The 23,580-nt window shown below is 43.3% G+C and overlaps 1 protein-coding gene across 3 annotated transcripts in view; it reads right to left on the bottom strand.

Annotated features, from left to right (window-relative positions):
- Positions 1-1,136: 1,136 nt before the first annotated feature.
- The window catches only part of LOC112253130 (suppressor of cytokine signaling 5-like), a 33,581-nt gene continuing 11,137 nt past the window's right edge, over positions 1,137-23,580 (bottom strand). Inside the window, exons 2-4 of one of the 3 annotated variants that reach the window (XR_006083589.1) lie at positions 21,757-21,843; positions 20,440-20,756; positions 19,947-20,292 (exon numbers count right to left, since the gene is read on the bottom strand). Coding sequence is in view for 1 of the 3 variants with exons in the window: in XM_042323093.1 (XP_042179027.1) it covers positions 4,812-6,506 (1,695 nt within the window). In the remaining 2 variants the exon portion in view is untranslated. Of the gene's footprint in view, positions 6,523-19,946; positions 20,293-20,439; positions 21,844-23,580 lie in introns of those variants that run through there. The other 2 variants (XR_006083588.1, XM_042323093.1) reach the window with 2 other exon arrangements.

The raw sequence follows: 23,580 nt of genomic DNA, 5'->3' as shown, positions 1-23,580 counted from the left end.
ATTTGATTTCCATTGATAATTTGTGTGATTTTGTTGTCAGCACATTCAACTATGTAAAGAAAAAGTATTCATTCAGATCTAGGATGTGTTTTTGTGTTCCCTTTATTTTTTTGAACAGTATATATATATATATATATGTGTGTATATATATATATATATATATATATATGTGTATATATATATATATATAGTGGGGCAAAAAAGTATTTAGTCAGCCACCAATTGTGCAAGTTCTCCCACTTAAAAAGATGAGAGAGGCCTGTAATTTTCATCATAGGTACACTTCAACTATGAAAGACAAAATGAGAAGAAAAAACCCCAGAAAATCACATTGTAGGATTTTTAATGAATTTGTTTGCAAATTATGGTGGAAAATAAGTATTTGGTCACCTACAAACTAGCAAGATTTCTGGTTCGCACAGACCTTATTTAAGAGGCTCCTCTGTCCACCACTCGTTACCTGTATTAATGGCACCTGTTTGAACTTGTTATCGGTATAAAAAGACACCTGTCCACAACCTCAAACAGTCACACACACCAAACTCCACTATGGCCAAGACCAAAGAGCTGTCAAAGGACACCAGAAACAAAATTGTAGACCTGCACCAGGCTGGGAAGACTGAATCTGCAATAGGTAAGCAGCTTGGTTTGGTAAGCAGCCTCCTTCCATCAGCAAGGACATTGAAGATGAAACGTGGCTGGGTCTTTCAGCATGACAATGATCCCAAACACACCGCCCGGGCAACAAAGGAGTGGCTTCGTAAGAAGCATTGCAAGGTCCTGGAGTGGCCTAGCCAGTCTCCAGATCTCAACCCCATAGAAAATCTTTGGAGGGAGTTGAAAGTCTGTGTTGCCCAGCAACAGCCCCAAAACATCACTGCTCTAGAGGAGATCTGCATGGAGGAATGGGCCAAAACACCAGCAACAGTGTGTGAAGACTTACAGAAAACGTTTGACCTCTGTCATTGCCAACAAAGGGTATATAACAAAGTATTGAGAAACTTTTGTTATTGACCAAATACTTATTTTCCACCATAATTTGCAAATAAATTCATTAAAAACCCTACAATGTGATTTTCTGGATTTTTTTTCTCATTTTGTCTGTCATAATTGAAGTGTACCTATGATGAAAATTACATTACCCCTCTCATCTTTTTAAGTGGGAGAACTTGCACAATTGGTGGCTGATTAAATACTTTTTTGCCCCACTGTATATATAAAAAAACATTGTTGATTTGATCATTATACTAATCGACCCTTAACAATTAAACACTTTCCTGCCCTTCTGCCTCCAAACCATAACACACACAACACATTACCTTTCATTAGTACACTGTTATTATAGAACAATGAGTTAGTCATTAAAAGCAGTTCCAAGACTGAGGTGTGAGGCTTTGGGGGCTCGTCTCTGTTTCTACCTGGTAACAGCGCATGTCCTGTAGACTTCAGCCAATCAGGCATTATCGGGATATGGGCAATTTCACGGTAACTGAATTATGCTGAGACTCACTTTAAAATGTATGCCAAACAAAAACCATTGATTTAACAAACCATACAACTCTATGCACAATGACTACTTTGAAGAATTGAACACAAGAAAAAAACGATATATATATATATATATAGATATATATATATATATCTATTTACTGAAAAAACTGCAGATAAAGTTAGGTAACATAGTTATGGTATAATCTCCCTCAGTTTTTATTCTGTTACCAAACTTTGCATCTGCACAGTTCTTCCTACAAAACATTTTCTGTGGAAATTGTTAAAAGTAGTCATTGTGCAGAGAGTTATATGGTTTACTAAACTTTGAAATCAAAGTTTTCGTTTCATATAGATTTTAATTTAATTTTCATCTTAATTCTGTTACCATGGAATTGCTGTATCCATCCCAAGCTTTGATTGGCTGCCATTGAAACGTTTGTTAAGTTTTGAAATACAATTCTGTATTGTCATTTTAAAAAGAGCCCTAGACAACAATACAGGTTGTGTGCATCACCGTTGAATAATAGCGCTTTGGTCAGACACAGATGCTCATGAATAAGATAATCCTACGCATTCATTCCACATTTGATCATTCACGGTCCTTCCTCCGGATTTGAGAGTTGCCTTTCTGACCAGGATAAAAAAGGATCACTGATATCGCAACGATAATTCGTTAAGAGCTATATTAGTATACATTGTCAGATAATATTTCCATAAACATGTAAGCTTCCTAATTTTCATAGATTTGATAGACCCCGTGGCTATGCTCGCCTCTATAGGTGTACAGTTCGAAAGCTTGTTCAGTGTCCAAGTCCTCCGGGACCTGACGCTGCCTTGCCCCACACATCTATTAAACCCAATGAGTTTTATAAGTGAAGCCCGCTAATTATTCTAACGGATTGACAAAATGTTCTTGATTAAGTTCAATTGAAAAATATATATATTTTTTTTTAAATCAAAATGTGCACCAATGAACATTAGAGAGCAAGCTCGGAGCTCACGCGTCATCCCCTGTTCTTCATCATTCGTTTTCCTCCTCGCCCTCATTTAAAGGGCTACATGAATGGGAAGTGCTGCTGGAGTATTCCATGCGCTAGGCTCAAGAGTTCAAAGTAGATTAAAAAAGTCCCTAAAAAGTATGGATTCAAACAGGAGGCTCTAATGAAAGGCACATAGGTTACGCTTTGTTGTATTTGTCCTCCTGATGCCAGCTCTCACAATATGCTGGGTTATTATAGGACATGGCTAGCAGTGACAATGCGAAGCAGGCCCTTTCCTGGCCATTATGCCGCCCTAGATGAGACCAAAAAAAATTGCTGCCCTCCCTTACAATGTTGGCCCGCAACGGAATTTTATGAATGTCCATCCATGTGGTTGGCCTACCGTTTGTAAAACAGGCAGTTGCATTGGCATTATTAGTCCTGATTCCTGTGACTAATCATTTGGGCTATTTAAGCTCTGAATAAGCTACCCCAACGTCATCAGGAGTTATCCTCAGCCTATTTACAAGGAGAATCCATGTGTTCACACAGCTGGAAATGCAGAAGTCTTTATTTTCCCGCTATGATGCAGCTCGTGGAAGAAAAAAAATGGACGAATACAAACTTGAAAATCGCTGATTATGATGTCAATTTAGCATAAGGGGTGAAACTCCCTGAACATTAGCTGTGAGTAGCTTGATTTTCCTTTCCAGATATTGTCCATTTGACTTTGACTCGTCCCGTTTTTGTAAATGTTGTTTGTTAACATGTCATACGTCGACGAGCGTTTTTCATGCGATTGTGCGCAATTTAGGTTTGGCTATTTGATCGGAGAAACCTGCATAAAGTAAAGTGTCCTTCTCACGACATTGACATACATTTTATCTCCAGCATGGAGGCTACAGCAAACACCACTTTCTACAGTAGGCTACATGATTTACGTTGGATAATATTTTGACTGAACATTGGTGGAATACTGCACCGGTGAAGCGCGCTGGGCATGGACAATATTTTGCGCCCCCTGCCTTTGATAAACTGGGTAGGCCTACTGCCTATCTCTGGGTGGCATCAGCGCATACCTAAATAGCCCATACGCCACTGGGTGAGAGAAATTGTCATTGTTTTTGGGTAGAATTATGTAAGAGTATGGTGTTTGAGTAAACTTGGTCAGTTTAGTTAATGTACACCCAGCTTGACCTACACGATTTTGGCCACAATTTAGCTGTCCCAGACACGTTTTTGAGACTGGAGACAAAATCCCCATGCCACTGCCTACTTGGGCCGCATGGCTGTCGCCGACATGTAGTAACCAAATCTAAATACATTTTATACTTGCGATTCTTCAAAGTAGCCACCCTTTGCCTTGATAACATATTTACACACTCTTGGCATTCACTCTACCATTGGGCTCAATCGTTGACCTAACAATGGGCCTGAATTATAACAAGTTAACCCTGAGGATGGCACAGTGTGACACCATGAAGGCAGAACGCAGGACCAGAAACAAACCAGACCAAGTTAAAGTGCCTGCTCTGTTGCCAGTTTGAGCCACTGACAGACGTGAGAAAACAACCAGGACAAATATCGTTAGTATTATAAGAGCCGCACTTCTGTGGCAACTCAGTAGCGGTGGGAGACGATGATTCATGCTTAGAGAAATCACAGTGAGGATATCAAAAAGCCCAGGAGTCGCTGTAACCACACCCACTCCTGTGTATGCCCTGCTCCCTATAGGTGTACGGAGGCAGGATGTAGCAGCAGCACCCTTGGATGTGGCCTTGGACGCCCCCTCCCAGGAGAGCGATGATTAACATTACACCTGAGGCCTAACAATGCCCGCCAGGCAGTATAGTCACTTGATCAAGAAAATGGAAAAGGAAAGATAGACAGCACGAGTGAACTGTACAACATAGCAGGCTAACCATGTGGGCCTAGATAGAGACTGGGGGGGGGTGTGAGAGGGCATGCAGGCAGCTCATGCTGTGGGATCAGGCAGACACTTGACAGAATGAAAGAGGTGAGAGGGACACAAAGCATGAAGGCTTGTGCTCTCCCTTTCAGAACCTGTTCAACATTAAAAACCATGTGTGCTTGCCAGGCAGCATTGTACTGAATATAATGATACATATGTATCCCAAGTGATGTAAATGATAACTAAAACAATAACGAGATTAGAATGAATCTTGGATAGCTCACTTCACCTAACTCTTTGTTTCTCCAGTTACCCCTCCTTGCCTGACTGAGTAGTGCTTTGTTCATTCAGTATGGCCTCTCCAGATTGGCAGGGATTTTTCTGTTTCAACACCGTCCGCAGCGCACAGGCCGCCAGATACCGCTCCCCTATTTGACCTTGAGTGGCGGCTCCCTCTCCAGCCAGCGCACACGCACTTTCTGTTTGTAGTGATACTCCTTGAGGAAGTCCTGCAGGGCCGGGGGCAGCGGCAGGGTGCCGATGCCGTCGTATGTGGTCCGGCGGCAGATGGCGGCGCGGGCCAGGTGCTGCAAGCCGGAGGGGAAGGTCCGGTGGAGAGGCGCCGTGAGTAGCGGCTCAAAGAACATGCAGGCGCTGGGGTCCTTGTAGTGCTCCAGTAGGCCCGTGACGGTGGACGAGTGGAACACGCAGGGGTCGTGGGCGTCGAAGCTGAAGTTGTGGTTCCACTGCTCGATGCGGGCGTGCAGCGATCGGTTGTAGCGACGGAAGCTGACCGAGAACAGGTAGTCCTCCTGGGCCGAGTCGCGCAACAGGAAGGTGCCCTCAGGACGGCCATCCAGCAGAGCCTCTGCCTCGTAGCGGTCCATCACGCCCCAGTAGCAGGGAAGCGCAGTGATCTGAAGCAGGTCCGGCACCAGGCAGTGGATGTAGTCGATCTGGGTGTGCACCTTCCAGGGCCCAGACTGGTTCCGGCTCAGATGGCCATCCCCGGACGTGTGGCGTAGCTTAGGCCTCAGGGCCTGCAGGCAAAGGGTGGTGGAGTCCTCCTCCGAGTCGCAGTCAGCCAGCTGGGCTGTAGCCCCTCCGAGCACCTGTACCGACGACCCAGCCGCCCCTCCTGAGCAGCTGGCCATCTTTCCCTCCCCAGAGGCCTCTGCAATGCCAGGGGCCATCTTTGGTCCCAGTTTGTACAGAGAGGAGCACTGCGCCAAGGCCTCCAGGGTGTGGATCTGGGCGTTGGGTGGGGGGTCCACTCCCTCCTCAATGCTGAGCCTGCGGCGTTCGCGCAGACGCTCCTCCTCGTCCTCGGGGGAGGGGTGGGCCGGGTCAAAGGCGTCTAGCAGAGCCGTGGAGGAATGCGGGCTGGCAGGCGCTGTGTGCTGCTTGATCAGGTGCCACTTGTTGGCCAGGTCCGAGCCCTGGGGGAAGGGACAGGTCTCCAGCATCAGCTCTGTCAGGTGGATCTTGCGCTTGGAGATGGTGGGGGTTTGGGGGGAGGAGGAGAGGGAGCGGCGGCGGGGGGGAAGGGGGAGACACAGGCCCACTGTGTCACTAAGCCGCTGGCGCAGGGAGCGGGTGCTCAGACTACGCCCCCCGTCTCCAGAGTCATCCATCTCCTGGATGGAGTTGACCCCATAGCGACGCTCCCTTCGCCCAGCGGCACCGCGCGCGCGTCCCGACCGCCTGTCTGTATCCATGGAGCTCTGGGTCTTAGTGGAACATGAGTGTTTTTTCTTGCCCCCCCAAGGTGCATGGCGCGAGTACGAGTCTCTCCGGCCCATAGGGACTCCCCAAGGAGCCACCCTCGCTTCCTCATTGTCTTTTCTGTCTGTGGTTCTCTCTACCATCTGGGGGATGTCCGACACACAGTTGTGACGTCGCCCTCCAGTAACCCCGGGAAGCGGCAAGAGGCTTCGGGAAAGGCTGGAGGCCAGAGATGCCTGGGCCTCGCCTGACGTTTCTCCCCGTCCCAGGTCCGCCACACAGTGCATACCGTCCTCTTCCACCACGCTGTTCTCTGTACTGGGTCCCGCACCGTCGCTGTGGAAGAGGGTCTGGCATCGGTTCCTCAGGTTGCTCCACATCTTGCCCACTTTTTCCATGGATAGTGACCAAGCCCTGCCAGACATGAACACATATCAGATTAGACAAATCGTAGGGTACAGGAATCTCACACAATACATGTCCTACATTACTAAACAATACATGACCTACATTGCATGACCTATATCACTAAACAATACATGACCTACATTAACAATTGCATGAAACCCCTTAACATTTTGTTAGGCCTAGACAATGTAGCAATTCTGCAAATTCAAAATGGTAGTGATCCTATTGATCATCGTGCATACCCCTGCCAAATAAAAATGTTTTTAAACAGTCCATTTATATTTAAAACAGGGGTATACATTTGGGTGAGGTTTTTTTCTTGCCTGAGTAGGTTAAACCATCTAGTGTTCAGCGAAATAACAACACAATGTCAAATACAGGTAGCCTAGTCAAATAATTAACATCCAATCACATTAACCGTTACTCTCTCGCGGGAATTCCACTAACGGTCCGTATGTAGCCAAACGTAGCTGCTGCTCATGTTGGCATCTGTACCGATGGTGCAAAAACCATGACAGGGAGACATAGTGGAGTGGTAACGCGTGCAAGCAGTTGCTCCCGACAACACTTGGGTACACTGCAGCATCCACCGAGAGGCTCTTGCTGCCGAGGGAAAGCCTGACAGCTTGAAAAGACGTTTTGGACACTACCTAGAAAATGGTTAACTTTGTTAAAGCAAAGCCCCTGTAATCTTGTGTATTTTTTGGACTATGCAATGATATGTAACGCTTTTATAACATACTGGTTATCAAGGGACAAAGTCAATTTTTTTTTTTTTATATTGAGAGACGAGCTTAAAGTTCTCTTTACGGACCATACATTTCACTTGTCTGACAGCTTGCATGATGATGAGTTTCTCACACGACTGGCCTATGATGTTTTTTCTCTCCTGAATGAACTGAATCTAGGATTACAGGAACTCTCAACTATATTCAATGTGCGGGACAAAATTGAGGCTATGATTAAGAAGTTGGAGTTCTTCTCTGTCTGCATTAACAAGGACAACACACAGGTCTTTCCATCATTGTATGATTTTGTGTGTGCGCAAATGAACTCAAGCTTACGGACAATGTCAAATGTGATATAGCGAAGCACCTGAGTGAGTTGGGTGTGCAATTACGCAGGTACTTTCCCGAACCGGATGACACAAACTGGATTTCTTATCCCCTCAATGCCTTGCCTCCAGTCCACTTACCGATATCTGAACAAGAGTGCCTCATCAAAATTGCAACAAGCGGTTCTGTGAAAATTGCATTTAAATCAGAAGCCACTGCCAGATTTCTGGATTGGGCTGCGCTCAAGAGTATCCTGCCTTGACAAATCGCGTTGTTAAGAAGTTGATGCCTTTGCAACCACGTACCTATGTGAGAGTGGATTCTCAGCCCTCACTAGCATGAAAACTAAATACAGGCAAACACTGTGTGTGGAAAATGATTTGTTGTCTGCATCCTTTCAAGCACACCCTTCTCATTTACCTGTGATGAGTTATTCACAATTTTCAATTAACAAATAAGGTTTTATATATAAGATGGTTAAATAATGAGCAAAATGATTAATTATTATTTGTGCCCTGGTCCTATAAGAGCTCTATCACTTCCCAGGAGCTGGGTTGTGACAAAAACTCACTCATTCTTATGTTTAATAAATGTATTGTATCGTGTGTGGCAGGCTTACAATGATGGTAAAAAAAAAAAAACATTTGAAAGTGAGCTGACCCTGATGCTAGAGGGGATACGCCGCTGGAGGTTGAATGTTTGAAGGGGTACGGGAATATAAAAAGTTTGGGAACCACTGCTATAGACAAAAGCTGGGTGTGGGGGGGAAATTGGGTGATTCTTGTGTGAGTGAGAGCGAGTGAGTGATTTGGGGGGGGGGGGTTGTAATTGGAGTGTTACGGTGAGTGAGGAGTTGCCAGGCAGATATACAGACAAGGCCATGGCTATAAATGAACCCAGGGATCTGCCTTCTCCCAGCTGATCTGCTGGTATGTACTGTATTACAGAGCCAGTCTGGACCTGACCAAGAACTTTCCCTGTCACAACAGTGTAGACAGCAGACAGAGAGCCAGCCCACATATGCACACTGATTAATTGTGTGAGAGTTATACTAGGTTCTTGAGAGCAGTGACCCTAAACTGCCTTCAAAATAGTTTGCTTCTCCAGGATCATGTTAAGGCTAATAGACTCAACTTGTGGCAGGCAGCTCTGTCCCCTCCTTACCAAAGGTAATGGATCTGTTTAACACTGCATTTCCTTCCAACTGAACCCATTGATTGACTTCAAACCTCTAGTAGTGGGAGATCTCATTTGCTCTCCAAACTGCCATGTTGTACTCCCTGGCTCCCTCCCGCCCGCATTGGCAGAGATAACATAGTTGCCCCAGTTACATAACATAGTTGGCCCAGTTAAATGAGCCAAGCAGAGCAGGCTCTACAGTCTGTACTAGCATCAATAACTAGGCATTGCTGGCTACAACAGTGATATACATAGGCAGAGTGGAACCTGTTTCAATAGACAAACAGGGATTTTGCACAGTCAGCTGCAACTGAGTTAAAGGGCAACTATACCACTTTTCAACCTCGTTTTCATTTCATCTCCAGCACAATGCCATTGTCTACATACAGTGGGGAGAACAAGTATTTGATAACCTGCAAAATTGGCAGTGTTTCCTACTTACAAAGTATGTAGAGGTCTGTAATTTTTATCATAGGTACACTTCAACTGTGTGAGACGGAATCGAAAACAAAAATCCAGAAAATCATGCCGTATGTTTTTTAAGTTATTAATTTGCATTTTATTGCATGACATAAGTACAGTGCCTTGCGAAAGTATTCGGCCCCCTTGAACTTTGCGACCTTTTGCCACATTTCAGGCTTCAAACATAAAGATATAAAACTGTATTTTTTTGTGAAGAATCAACAACAAGTGGGACACAATCATGAAGTGGAACAACATTTATTGGATATTTCAAACTTTTTTAACAAATCAAAAACGGAAAAATTGGGCGTGCAAAATTATTCAGCCCCTTTACTTTCAGTGCAGCAAACTCTCTCCAGAAGTTCAGTGAGGATCTCTGAATGATCCAATGTTGACCTAAATGACTAATGATGATAAATACAATCCACCTGTGTGTAATCAAGTCTCCGTATAAATGCACCTGCACTGTGATAGTCTCAGAGGTCCGTTAAAAGCGCAGAGAGCATCATGAAGAACAAGGAACACACCAGGCAGGTCCGAGATACTGTTGTGAAGAAGTTTAAAGCCGGATTTGGATACAAAAAGATTTCCCATGCTTTAAACATCCCAAGGAGCACTGTGCAAGCGATAATATTGAAATGGAAGGAGTATCAGACCACTGCAAATCTACCAAGACCTGGCCGTCCCTCTAAACTTTCAGCTCATACAAGGAGAAGACTGATCAGAGATGCAGCCAAGAGGCCCATGATCACTCTGGATGAACTGCAGAGGACAACAATCAGTCGTATATTGCACAAATCTGGCCTTTATGGAAGAGTGGCAAGAAGAAAGCCATTTCTTAAAGATATCCATAAAAAGTGTTGTTTAAAGTTTGCCACAAGCCACCTGGGAGACACACCAAACATGTGGAAGAAGGTGCTCTGGTAAGATGAAACCAAAATGGAACTTTTTGGCAACAATGCAAAACGTTATGTTTGGCGTAAAAGCAACACAGCTCATCACCCTGAACACACCATCCCCACTGTCAAACATGGTGGTGGCAGCATCATGGTTTGGGCCTGCTTTTCTTCAGCAGGGACAGGGAAGATGGTTAAAATTGATGGGAAGATGGATGGAGCCAAATACAGGACCATTCTGGAAGAAAACCTGATGGAGTCTGCAAAAGACCTGAGACTGGGACGGAGATTTGTCTTCCAACAAGACAATGATCCAAAACATAAAGCAAAATCTACAATGGAATGGTTCAAAAATAAACATATCCAGGTGTTAGAATGGCCAAGTCAAAGTCCAGACCTGAATCCAATCGAGAATCTGTGGAAAGAACTGAAAACTGCTGTTCACAAATGCTCTCCATCCAACCTCACTGAGCTCGAGCTGTTTTGCAAGGAGGAATGGGAAAAAATTTCAGTCTCTCGATGTGCAAAACTGATAGAGACATACCCCAAGCGACTTACAGCTGTAATCGCAGCAAAAGGTGGCGCTACAAAGTATTAACTTAAGGGGGCTGAATAATTTTGCACGCCCAATTTTTCAGTTTTTGATTTGTTAAAAAAAGTTTGAAATATCCAATAAATGTTGTTCCACTTCATGATTGTGTCCCACTTGTTGTTGATTCTTCACAAAAAAATACAGTTTTATATCTTTATGTTTGAAGCCTGAAATGTGGCAAAAGGTCGCAAAGTTCAAGGGGGCCGAATACTTTCGCAAGGCACTGTATTTGATACATCAGAAAGCAGAACTTAATATTTGGTACAAAAAACCTGTTTGCAATTACAGAGATCATACGTTTCCTGCAGTTCTTGACCAGGTTTACACACACACCGCAGCAGGGATTTTGGCCCACTCCTCCATACAGACCTTCTTCAGGTTTTGGGGCTGTCGCTGGGCAATACGGACTTTCAGCTCCCCCCAAAGATTTTCTATTGGGTTCAGTTCTGGAGACTGGCTAGGCCACTCCAGGACCTTGAGATGCTTCTTACGGAGCCACTCCTTAGTTGCCCTGGCTGTGTGTTTTGGGTCGTTGTCATGCTGGAAAACCCAGCCATGACCCATCTTCAATGCTCTTACTGAGGGAAGGAGGTTGTTGGCCAAGATCTCGCGATACATGGCCACATCCATCCTCCCCTCAATACGGTGCAGTCGTCCTGTCCCCTTTGCAGAAAAGCATCCCCAAAGAATGTTTCCACCTCCATGCTTCACGGTTGGGATGGTGTTCTTGGAGTTGTACTCATCCTTCCTCCAAACATGGCGAGTGGAGTTTAGACCAAAAAGCTCTATTTTTGTCTCATCAGACCACATGACCTTCTCCCATTCCTCCTCTGGATCATCCAGATGGTCATTGGCAAACTTCTGACGGGCCTGGACATGCGCTGGCTTGAACAGGGAGACCTTGCGTGCGCTGCAGGATTTTAATCCATGACGGCGTAGTGTGTTACTAATGGTTCTCTTTGAGACTGTGGTCCCAGCTCTCTTCAGGTCATTGACCAGGTCCTGCCGTGTAGTTCTGGGCTGATCCCTAACCTTCCTCATGATCATTGATCATTGATCTCACGAGGTAAGATCTTGCATGGAGCCCCAGACTGAGGGTGATTGACCGTCATCTTGAACTTCTTCCATTTTCTAATAATTGCGCCAACAGTTGTTGCCTATTGTCCTGTAGCCCATCCCAGCCTTGTGCAGGTCTACAATTTTATCCCTGATGTCCTTACACAGCTCTCTGGTCTTGGCCATTGTGGAGAGGTTGGAGTCTGTTTCATTGAGTGTGTGGACAGGTGTCTTTTATACGAGTTCAAACAGGTGCAGTTCATACAGGTAATGGAGTGTAGAACAGGAGGGCTTCTTAAAGAAAAACTAACAGGTCTGTGAGAGCCGGAATTCTTAATGGTTGGTAGGTGATCAAATACTTATGTCATGCAATAAAATGCAAATTAATTACTTAAAAATCATACAATGTGATTTTCTGGATTTTTGTTTTAGATTCCGTCTCTCACAGTTGAAGTGTACCTATGATACAAATTACAGACATCTACATGCTTTGTAAGTAGGAAAACCTGCAAAATCGGCAGTGTATCAAATACTTGTTCTCCCCACTGTAAGTGAAAACGGCGCATTCCTATATTTTGTAGAAAGAAAAAAAACATTAACATTGTTCTACCCAATGAAATACATTTTTAAACCTGCTATGAGTTTCTAGCCAAAGGGAGGGTATTTTCCCACGTCACAGCGAATGTGTTTGAAAATCACTGTTTTTCTTTCTTTTAATCCTACCTTGTGATGTCACAGAATAATTTTTAGGCCCTCATCTTTTTAACCTTAAAAACAAAACATTAGGAACACTTGCTCTTTCTATGATCCCTTGATGTCACCTGTTAAATCCACTTCAAATCAGTGTAGATGAAGGGGAGACCGGTTGAGACATCGATTGTGTGTGTGCGCCATTCAGAGGGTGTAAAGGCAAGACAAAATATTTAGGTGCCTTTGAACGGGGTATGGTAGTAGGTGCCAGATGCACCAATTTGAGTGTGTCAAGAACTGCAACGCTGCTGGGTTTTTCACTCTCAACAGTTTCCATGTGTGTATCAAGAATGGTCCACCACCCAAAGGACATCCAGCCAACTTGACACAACTGTGGGAAGCATTAGTCAACGTGGGCCAGCATCCCTGTGGAAAGCTTGACACCTTGTAGAGTCCATCAGCCGATGAACTGATGCTGTTCTGATGGAAAAGGGGGGTGCAACTCAATATTAGGAAGGAGTTCCTAATGTTTTGTACACTCAGTGTATGTAGCCACTTGTATTCTGCTGGAGATAATGAATATTAAGATGCCCGACGAATCAGAGCCAGACTCCTCAGCACATGACTGATTACTATGATTAACCAAGGCCTATTCACCCCTGGCCTAGAGCAGCCAATGACTGACTAACAACTTATGACATTCAGACCAAGCTAGAATCAGAGGAATTCTCTTATCATTTTTTTTTTAACCAAGGACTTTCTTTAAAATTGTACCTTTAACCAGGCTAGTCATTGAGAACACATTCTCTTACAATAACCAACTGACCAAGATGGAACACAACAAGCAACCAAGTCGTGTGGGCATGACAAAATGACTGCATACCGTCACTATTCTAAAGACAGAGGCACGAGACATGACTAATATGTCACGTTTGGTAGAAAATGTAGCTTACATCACTCTCGTGATATATGCACGTGATAGAAGAAGTGGTGGGCACAAATACCGGTATCCTTAATATATTATTAGGACGTTGATCGCTATATCCCTCTTAATGCCAAAATAATTGTTGCATTCAACAAAACAAAAACATTCAACACACCCACATCCGAGTGGGGAGAGAGCCAACAGTGGACAGTGTAATGAGCATAGGCCTAATTCTGCATTTAGCCGAGGGACGCAAACGCCGTCATACCAGTTGGCATAGCGGGCCAAGCAAGAAAGAAAGATGGCAACGGTAACGACAAAAGCACGACGTATGCGTTGCTATGGTGATTTCGGTAAACAAACAGTGCAAATCGAAATCCGGTTGAACTTCAAAGCTACGGCAAACGGCAAAAGTTGAAATACTTGAACTCTGGCGGCAAGTCCCGTCTACCGTGGAGGTTGACGGCATTCACCGCCAGCCTCAACAGCATTTACCGTCGTGTGCTCATTTTAAACAATGACACCCGGTTTGCTGTCTAACTCGTACCATCTAAACCAGTGGTTCCCAAACTGTGGGTCGCGGGACGACATTGTCAAAAAAAACGTAAACAAAACAAATTGAATGCATGTAGAAAAGATAACAGACCTACACATTTTTCAATAATATTTCAGAATTTTAAATCAACAAAATAAAAAAGCTAGAAAATCAGGCCCCCATTGATTTTAAGAATTGAGCATAAGAACACGGCATTAGCCATATCAAAATGCGTAGAATTGCAGGAAATTTGCTTAACGCCACAATTGTTTTTCAGCTCCTTGGTAGGATGTGTGGAATTGCAGGAGATTAGCTTTGAAAATAAAAAATAAATTTAAAAAAAACTCTCCGTTGTCAAGATATTCTTTTACTTATTCTTTGGTCTATGTTTTTTCACCGCTCAACCCTTATGCTGGTCACGACTCAGACACCTCAACTGGTGGGTCACGAAGCTAAAACGTTTGGGAACCCCTGATCTAAACTTAGCATAACTCATAAGGTTGCTCATGGTAGGCTAAAGGCGTCAGCATGCTTCAGTTCGGCTGTCGGCTAGCCTAAGCGATCGAGGGTGCTCGCATGCTCCCTGCTTGTCGAACATCTCACTCCAAAATCATGGGCATTAAAAATGGAGTTGGTCTCCCCTTTACTGCTGTAACAGCCTTCACTCTTATGGGAAGGCTTTCCACTAGATGTTGGAACATTTATAATAATAATGTCTTCATATCTCAATCTTTGTCATATGGTTAATCAAAATGCTATCCAAATCTAAATGAAGATAATACAAACCCAAAAAGTAACTTCTATTGCCATTGCAACTATGTAAAAATACCCTATATAAACCCTACAAATAAAAACATTGCAGCCTGTAGGTAGAAAATATCCTGATAAAAATAAATATCCAATAAATCACTGACTAAAGCATGGCATGTCTGCAACGAACTTGAAACATTTTATCAACTATTAACTTTGGTCCAGCCAGAACCTTGAGCAAGCGAACTTGCAACATTGTATAAAATATTCTGGTTCCTCAAGAGTTTCCCACCCCAGTGAGCTCTGGACAGACACAGGCTATTTGTGCAAGGGATAAGAAGCAGTACTTGACTTGGGCAGGAACTCACTGGACCCGAGTACAGACACCTCAAATTTTATAGCGCTTGTACTCCTGTTCCTCTTATAGAATACTATCTCAAAAGCATTGTGGACCTATTGCACCTAAATATAAAAACAGTACCAGTACCTAAAATGAGCACCGAAACCTATTTCAATCCAAGTCAAGCACGGGTAAGAAGTAATCAGGTAGGCCTATTTTATGACATTTCCACTGGATCCGAGCATTACATTTTTCCCTTTCACGTTGAGTGGTTATCGAAAGGGAGAGAGCTGTAGTCACTCAATTGATGTAAAAACAGACTGTTTGCTTACGGTTTGAGGTGAAGAAAAAATTATTTTGAAAAGCTCCCAAAGCTCATTAGTGTTGGTACGTTAAGCCAATCAGAAATACTATCAGATCCCCAAAGGGGCAAATTTATGCCTACAGGTAGCCTATAGGACTACTTCTAAGTGTAATCAGGTGTGCGGCCTTACTCAACATTGACAGGAGCACTCCAAACAAAACACAATGACTAAATTGAATTAAATGAACCAAAACTTGTTTCTCACAAGTGTTGCATAGGTTATGTGCCAAGTCCGAAAATGAAAACAGTAAAAGAAAAAAAAAAAATTGAATTCATTAACAGAAATAACCGTAACCAAAGAAAACAGATCAGAAATTAAAGGAATTAACAGTAAAATGTTCTACTGGTGATAAACAGTGCCTTCGGAAAATATTCAGACCCCTGGACCTTTTCCACGTTTTATTAGTCTTAATCTAAAACGGGCTAAATAAAAACATTTCAGCAGGCAATCTACACACAATACCCATAATGACAAAGTGAAATCCAAATTTCTTGAAATGTATATAATAATACAATTTTAAAAATCATCATTACCTAAACTAAGTATTCAGACCCTTTGCTATGAGACTCTAAATTGAGTTCAGGTGCATTCTGTTTCCATTGATCATCTTTGAAAAGTATCTACAACTTCATTGTAGTCCACCTGTCGTAAATTCAATTGATTGGACATGATTTGGAAAGGCACACCTGTTTATATAAGGTTCTACAGTTGACAGTGCATGTCAGAGCAAAAACTTAGCCATGAGGTGGAAGGAATTGTCCGTAGAGCTCAAAGACAGGATTGTGTCGAGGCACAGATCCGGGTAAGGGTACCAAAACAATTCTGCAGCATTGAAGGTCCCCAAGAACAAAGTTGCTTCCTTGCTTCAATCATTCTTAAATGGAATGGAACAACCAAGACCCTTCCTACAGCTGTCCGCCCGGCCAAACTGAGCAATCGGGGGAGAAAAGAACCTGGTGGTCGCTCTGTCTGAGCTCATGAGTTCCTCTGTGGAGATGGGATGGTTGTCCTTCTGGAAGGTTAACCATCACCATCCAGCACTCCACCAATCAGGCCTTTATGGTAGAGGGGCCAGACAGAAGCTACTCTTCAGTAAAATGCTCACGACAGCCTGCTTGGAGTTTAGCAAAAAGGTACCTAAAAAGACTCCTCAGACAATGAGGAAACCAAGATTAAAACTCTTTGGCCTGAATGCCAAGCGCCATGTCGGGAGGAAACCTGGCAACATCCATAGGGTTAAGCATGGTGGTGGCAGCATCATCATCATGCTGTGAGGATGTTTTACAGCAGCAGGGACTGGGAGACTACTCAGGATCGAAGCAAAAATGAACGGAGCAAAGTAGAGAGATCCTTAATGAAAAGTTGCTCCCGAGTGCTCAGGACCTCAGACTGGGTGAAGGTTCACCTACCTACAAGACCGCAACCCTAAGCACACAGCCAAAACAGCGCAGGAGTGACTTTAGGACAAGTCTCAATGTCCTTGAGTGGCCCAGCCAGAACTTGAACCCGATCAAACATCTCTGGAGAGACTTGAAAAGAGCTGTGCATCAATATTCCCCATCCAACCTTGACAGAGCTTGAGAGGATCTGCAGAGAAGAATGGGTGAATCTCCCAAAATACAGGTGTGCCAAGCTTGTAGCTTCATAACAAAGACGACTCAAGGCTGTAATCACTAACAGAGGTGCTTCAATAAAGTACCAAGTAAAAGATCTTAATACTTTTTTTTTGGCAAACATTTTTAATACCCGTTTTTGCATTGCCATTATGGGGTATTGTGTGTGTAGATTGATGGGGGGATTTTATATATATATATATATATATATATTTTAAATAAATCTGAATAAGGCTGTAACCTAACGAAATGTGGAAAAGGTCAAGGGGTCTGGATACTTTCTGGAGGCAATGTATGTAATGGGGAATTGATATACAATCAAACGCACACACTGAAGTTATGAAAAAAATGAATGTGCACAAACTGGCGGGAGAGAGAACATTCTGGAGAGAGAAGTGCATTGTGCATCTGGGCACTGCATGGGCATTCCGACGTCTGCATTGGCCATGCAGCATTTACGGAGATACGGCCTCTGCAGAAGTCAGGGCATTCATACTTCTTGCATTTTGTGGAGCACAGTACAGAGCTGTTGTGAAGGACGTTTTCAAGAAAGTGAGTTTGTGATTATACAGGATGTTTCGACCCGACGTGCCCTCACCAATCATGTCAATGCGGAGCTCTAGAGCCCTCCGGATCGTTACATTTGGGAGGGGCATGGCGATGCGGTACAGAACCCGATTTGGCTTTTAGCCTATGCTTCGGCAATGGATTAGTTCACTTAGATGGGCGCAAATATATACAGTATATATTTTTGCCACTGCACAACAAAAAAAAATCTCATGCTGATGAGTATTTCTGTCTGTAATAAAGCCCTTTTGTGGGGGAAAACTCATTCTGATTGGCTGGGCCTGGCTCCCCAGTGGGTGTGCCTATTCCGTCCAAGGCCCACCCATAGAAGCATCCCTGCAGACATGTAAATCCATAGATTAGGGCCTAGTGAATTGATTTCCATTGATCGATTTCCTTATATGAACTGTAACTCAGTAAAATCTTAGAAATTCTTGCAAGTGGCTTTTAATTTTTTGTACAGTATATATCTGACACCCGTTACCTCTCATTCACAGGTGTCCATCTCAAACCTGGGCGTACCTGGAACTAACACTACTCATTGTCCGAGAGTCAGAGAATGCATTCGGCTTCAAGGATAAGGATTCTAGGACACAAATACTCAGTTCTTCGTATGCACGGTGAACCAGTAGTTTTAACCTTGATAAAAATGAAACCTGATTCTGGGACTTCTCAGCGTGCAGTAATTTAGATTAGATTGAGCTACACCACAAGTAGAAGAAACTCTGTGGCACAGAGCTCTTCTGTACTTTGTCAGCTTCAAATAGAATGCGTTGAAACACCTTGTATTGAGAATAAATGCCAACAGAGCTTTTTCAGCACGCAAACCTTTATTCTTGCTTCTGAAAGTAAAACACAAAATTGTTTGCCGAGAACAGAGACGTAAAGAAGTGTATGGAATAAAATAGAAGTGTTACAAATATTTCTGACAAACTGTACAGTGTCTGCTATGAACAGGCATGTAAAAAAAAAAAAAAAAGAGGAAAAAAAAGAGGGGGGGGAAAAAAAAGGGTCAAATATCATGTGTAGATACATATTTATAAGCAATGTAAATACAGTACATGACCAATAGTCGAAAAGTGCTCGTCGAAAATCTCATTCCAAAATCATGGGCATTAATATGGAGGTGGTCCCCCTTTGCTACTATAACAGCCCCCACTCTTCTGGGAAGGCTTTCCACTAGATGTTGGAACATTGCTGCGGGGACTTGCTTCCATTCAGCCACGAGAATTAGTTTGGTCAGGCGCTGATGTTAGGCGATTAGGCCTGGTTCACAATCGGCATTCCAATTCATCCCAAATGTGTTCGATGGGGTTGAGGTCAGGGCTCTGTGCAGGCCAGTCAAGTTCTTCCACACCGATCTTGACAAACCATTTCTTTATGGACCTTGCTTTGAGCACGGGAGCATTATCATGCTGAAAAAGGAAAGGGCCTTCCCCAAACTGTTGCCACAAAGTGGAGGCACAGAATCGTTGAGAATGTCATTGTGTGCTGTAGCGTTAAGATTTCCCTTCACTGGGACTAATGGGCCTAGTCGGAACCATGAAAAACAGCCCCAGACCATTACTCCTCCTCCACCAAACGTTATAGTTGGCACTACGCATTGGGGCAGGTAGCATTCTCCTGGCATTCGCCAAACCCAGATTTGTCTGTCAGATGTTGAAGAGCGATTCATCACTCCAGACAACATGTTTCAAGTGCTCCAGAGTCCAATGGCAGCAAGCTTTACACCACTCCAGCCAATGTGCATGGTGATATTACTCTTGTGTGCGGGGGCTCAGCCATGGAAACCCATTTAATAAAGTTCCCGATGAACAGTTCTTGTGCCGACTGCTTCCAGAGGCAGTTTGGAACATGGTGGTGAGTGTTGCAACCGAGGACAGACAATTTTTACGCGCTATGCGCTTCAGCGGTACCGTTATATGAGCTTCTGTGACCTACCACTTTGTGGCAGAGCCGTTGCTGCTCCTAGATGTTTCCACTTCACAATAACAGCACATTGTTTATTTATTTAACTAGGCAAGTCAGGTAAGAACAAATTCATATTCACAATGATGGCCTACCCCGGCCAAACTAACAATGCTGGGCCAATTGTGTGCCGCTCTGTGTGACTCCCAATCACGGCCGGTTGTGATACAGCCTGGAATCGAACCAAGGTCTGTAGTGACACCTCTAGCACTGAGATGCAGTGCCTTAGACCGCTGCAAAAGTTAACCGGTACAACTTTAGTAGAGCAGAAATTTGATGAAGTGACTTGTTGGAAAGGTGACATCCTATGACAGTGCCAAGTTGAAAGTAGCTGAGCTCTTCATTAAGGACATTCTACTGCCAATGTTTGTCTACAGAGGTTGTGTGCCTGATTTTATACACCTGTCACCAATGGGTGTGACTGAAATGGCTGAATCCACTCATTTGCAGGGGTGTTCACATACATACAAATGTATGTATATATACACACACATATATATATGTATATACATTGGAACAATAGTCAAATTTTAAAAAATAATAAAAAGTCTTATGAACAGACATGTAAATACCAAAAGTCAATGGAATAAAATGAAAGGGTCTAGTGTCTGACTCCTGAGATGTCTGAACAACAGAACAGGTTGTTAATTTCACTGTGTTCCCAGTCGTTCGGTACATGTCCTCTTCTTGAAGTCATGCACCAACTCATGCAGCCGGTGATCAAATCCGTCCCAGAGTTTTGACAGGAGTTCATCGATGAAATCAGCTATAGGTGCCAGGCCCCTGTGGAGAGGATGAGAAGAGAAGGGAAATCAGGAGTGTCTGGAGATACGTGTGTGTGTGTGTGTGTGTGTGTGGGGTGCGGAGATGAGGAAAAAGAACAGAACAGCAGAAAGGGGATCGGAGTAAAGTCTGAAATGATTTATTTACCTCTGGGAGAAGCTGGTGGCTCGGTGCATCCAAATCTTGAAATATGTCTTCAAACATTTGCAATGCCTTTGAGAGTGATGTGTCAAGGACTGCAGCTCTTTTTTCCGTTCTCACACCCCTGCTGCTCTGTGGCATCAGTGAGGAGCAAGCCAGTGGAGTAAGTCTTGGAGGTGGGCCTAGGATAGAGCTTTGCAGGTCCAGCATGGACATTGTTTCTCATGAGTTGCTGTGCAGAATTAGTTAAGGGCCGATCACCAGTCAGTACTGGGGCACAGAGAACAAAACCAGGTGCTGTTTTCATTCAATGGTGTTTGCGTCTTGAAAATAAAGTAGAGGGCTATTTAGTACATATATCCAAAACATTAATGAACATCAAATATCATTAACCGAGACTACAATAGACTATATAATGTTGCAAACATTTGAGTAGAGAAAGCCTGGCCTAGCTACTCAACTAGCTGGACCTTGCTACCAAACCTTGTGTTACCAATGTGGGAAGCTTATGAATTTCTTTCTATGACAAAATTATGTTTGCTCAAAAGTAGTAAAGATCTTAAGTTAGGTTGGTTGGCTTGTTTTCCCTGCACGAGTATGCTGCAAGTAGCCTAAGCTAACTGGTTAGCAAAACATGGCTGCGCTTTTCAATGGCCTTTGGTGTAGATGCCATGCTGCTTTCAGTCTTCCCATGCCGATCAAGCCAGCAGTGAAATTTGTGGAGTTTCCACCGACATTTCCACTGCGGTCCTTGTTTATTTTCTTTGCCTTGACGAACTTGTCCTGAACCCTAACCCACTTTATCGAAGAAGGGTTCGGGTCGGACCCCAGTGTCTCTGCAATCTCCCTCCATGAATTGTTATTTACATGCTGGTCTTTATATAATGTATGGCTAGAATTGTACTGGCGTAGGTACGTTTGTAGCTCCTCGGTCAATCGATGCTCAAAGTTGTCGTTCACCATGTTGAATCCACACCAAGCTTTGTCTCGAATCGACAAGCAGCAGAAACTCACATCACTCCTACAGTTGACCAATCATCGATGAAGGGGCGTAGACTTTGGCTCCCAAACATCGGCTAGAATTTAACAAAAAAAATTCTAATAATTTAAGTGTACGCCCGAACCGCTGACAAACCCCTAAAGGATCTCCAAAACGTCACAAAATGACAATATATCCACAAACTTTGCCAAACTGTTTTGGTTGAGAATGTAAATTGTCAAGAACAGATATTAGCTAGCTAGATGTAAAATGTAAATTGTCAAGAACAGATATTAGCTAGCTAGAGCAAACCTAATAGCTAGCTAAAGCATTAGAATGCTTACCTGTTCCACTAGCCCCTCTTCTTCTTGTGTCGGAGTGACCTCAGGTGATCCACCGCTGTTTGATGACATTTTTTGCTAGATAGCGGTCTGAGGAGAGAAGTGTCATTCACTCACCGTGCTGTACGCACCTCTCACACGGGCGAGGAGCTACACGTCTGGCTACGCTTTTCAGTGATTCAAATACGTCAATGAAAACAGAGGACAAAGTGTAAATTATACCACAAGTACATTTTATTTAACTTTGCCATCAGTTGGCAGTGTATTTTTAGATTTGGAATCGCATGCATTCTATTTGAAATTCCACAGATTTTCGGTGGAATTCTGCAAGCGCATATTCCGTGCGGGTCTGGTTATAAAGGCATTTTCAATTGCATTAACCTATCCATCACAGTCGTCATGAGCCTCATGGGAAAAAAAAAAAAAAACACTATCCCATAAAATGTGTACATAAGGATTTAGGCCAATCCAATTCAAAACAGCAAGGTCATTCACGTATACACTAGGTTCTGATATGCACAGAAATTCCCCCAAAATAATTTCAGACTTGGGGTGGCCTTGATTACTTCCATTTTAACAGCGACCAACCAAGGCAAGCTTCATCCCACTCACAGCAAGACTAACTATGAACATACTGTACACGCATGGGTAACCTTTCGTGTGAGCTAATCTATGCAGAGTACTCTGCTTGCACGTATAGTTCAATTCCATACACAGAGACTGACTGGGAACAGTTTTCTGAATTAGGCTTTTCTCACACACAAGGTGGTGGTGAAATAAAGAACTTGATTCCACTGGACAATGCAACTTTCAGCAAACGCACTTAATAGGAGAAAAGTGCATGAGAACTAGCATAAAAGCTGTTTGCTATTTTCGTTTGTTCACACATTTCCCTCCCGATGGACTGGTTGGTAATATGAAGCAATATCAAAACCATCTTAAAGGGGGCCATGTTTTTCCATGTGGGTTGGCGGAATTTATCCTGACGAAGGCTAATCACATCCACGAAAACAAACAAAGAAAAGTTAGTTTACAAGACAAGAAGCATTGGAGGATTTACTTTCCAAAACCAGCTTTAAAATTGTGCCCAAGAATAGCTAAACCATGTGTTGTTTTACACATAAATAAATATTGTCATTGTGCAACATTAACATTGGTTATGTTAGGCCGGTGACGAATCTGAATTTTGGCGAGTGCCCGCACGCAATGCCTGGCACATAGCATTTAATTCTCAATCAAATGTAGGCGATGTTTTCCAAAACATCAGAAGGACAATAGCCCATCCAATCATGCAACATATCAGAGGTGTAACATGTAATGTTTCAGTGTTTCAGAATGATAAGGCGGTGGTGGGCACTAGGATATGGGATGTAAGCATAGGCTAAATGCACTGACACAATACTGTAATGTGGTAAAATAGTTTTCCAGGTCTAAGAGTAGTGAGGCCCTCATCTACTTACGGCTCCTACACAGGGTAGCCTATAAGATACTGTGGTTAGGCTGTCCATCCTGTGTCCACATTAGCATGGCGGCATTCTGATTAGGCATCAAAAAGAGCCTTGAGTGAGCGTTCCAAACGCAGCACCCAAAATAATAATGCAGATGTGAGACTGGTATAGAAAGATCACTAGCAGACAAGTAGTAGGCCTACAGTGCATTCGGAAAGTATTCAGACCCCTCCACTTTGTTACAGCCTTATTCTAAATTGGATTAAATTATATTCCTCTCGATCTACACACAATACCCAATGACAAAGCAAAAACAGGATTATAGAAGAAAAATCAATAATAATAATAATAATAATAATAATAATAATAATAATAAGAT

The sequence above is a fragment of the Oncorhynchus tshawytscha genome, linkage group LG01 (genome assembly GCF_018296145.1).
Source record: "Oncorhynchus tshawytscha isolate Ot180627B linkage group LG01, Otsh_v2.0, whole genome shotgun sequence".
Classification (NCBI taxonomy): domain Eukaryota; kingdom Metazoa; phylum Chordata; class Actinopteri; order Salmoniformes; family Salmonidae; genus Oncorhynchus; species Oncorhynchus tshawytscha.
This window is presented reverse-complemented; position numbering and strand designations above follow the sequence as displayed.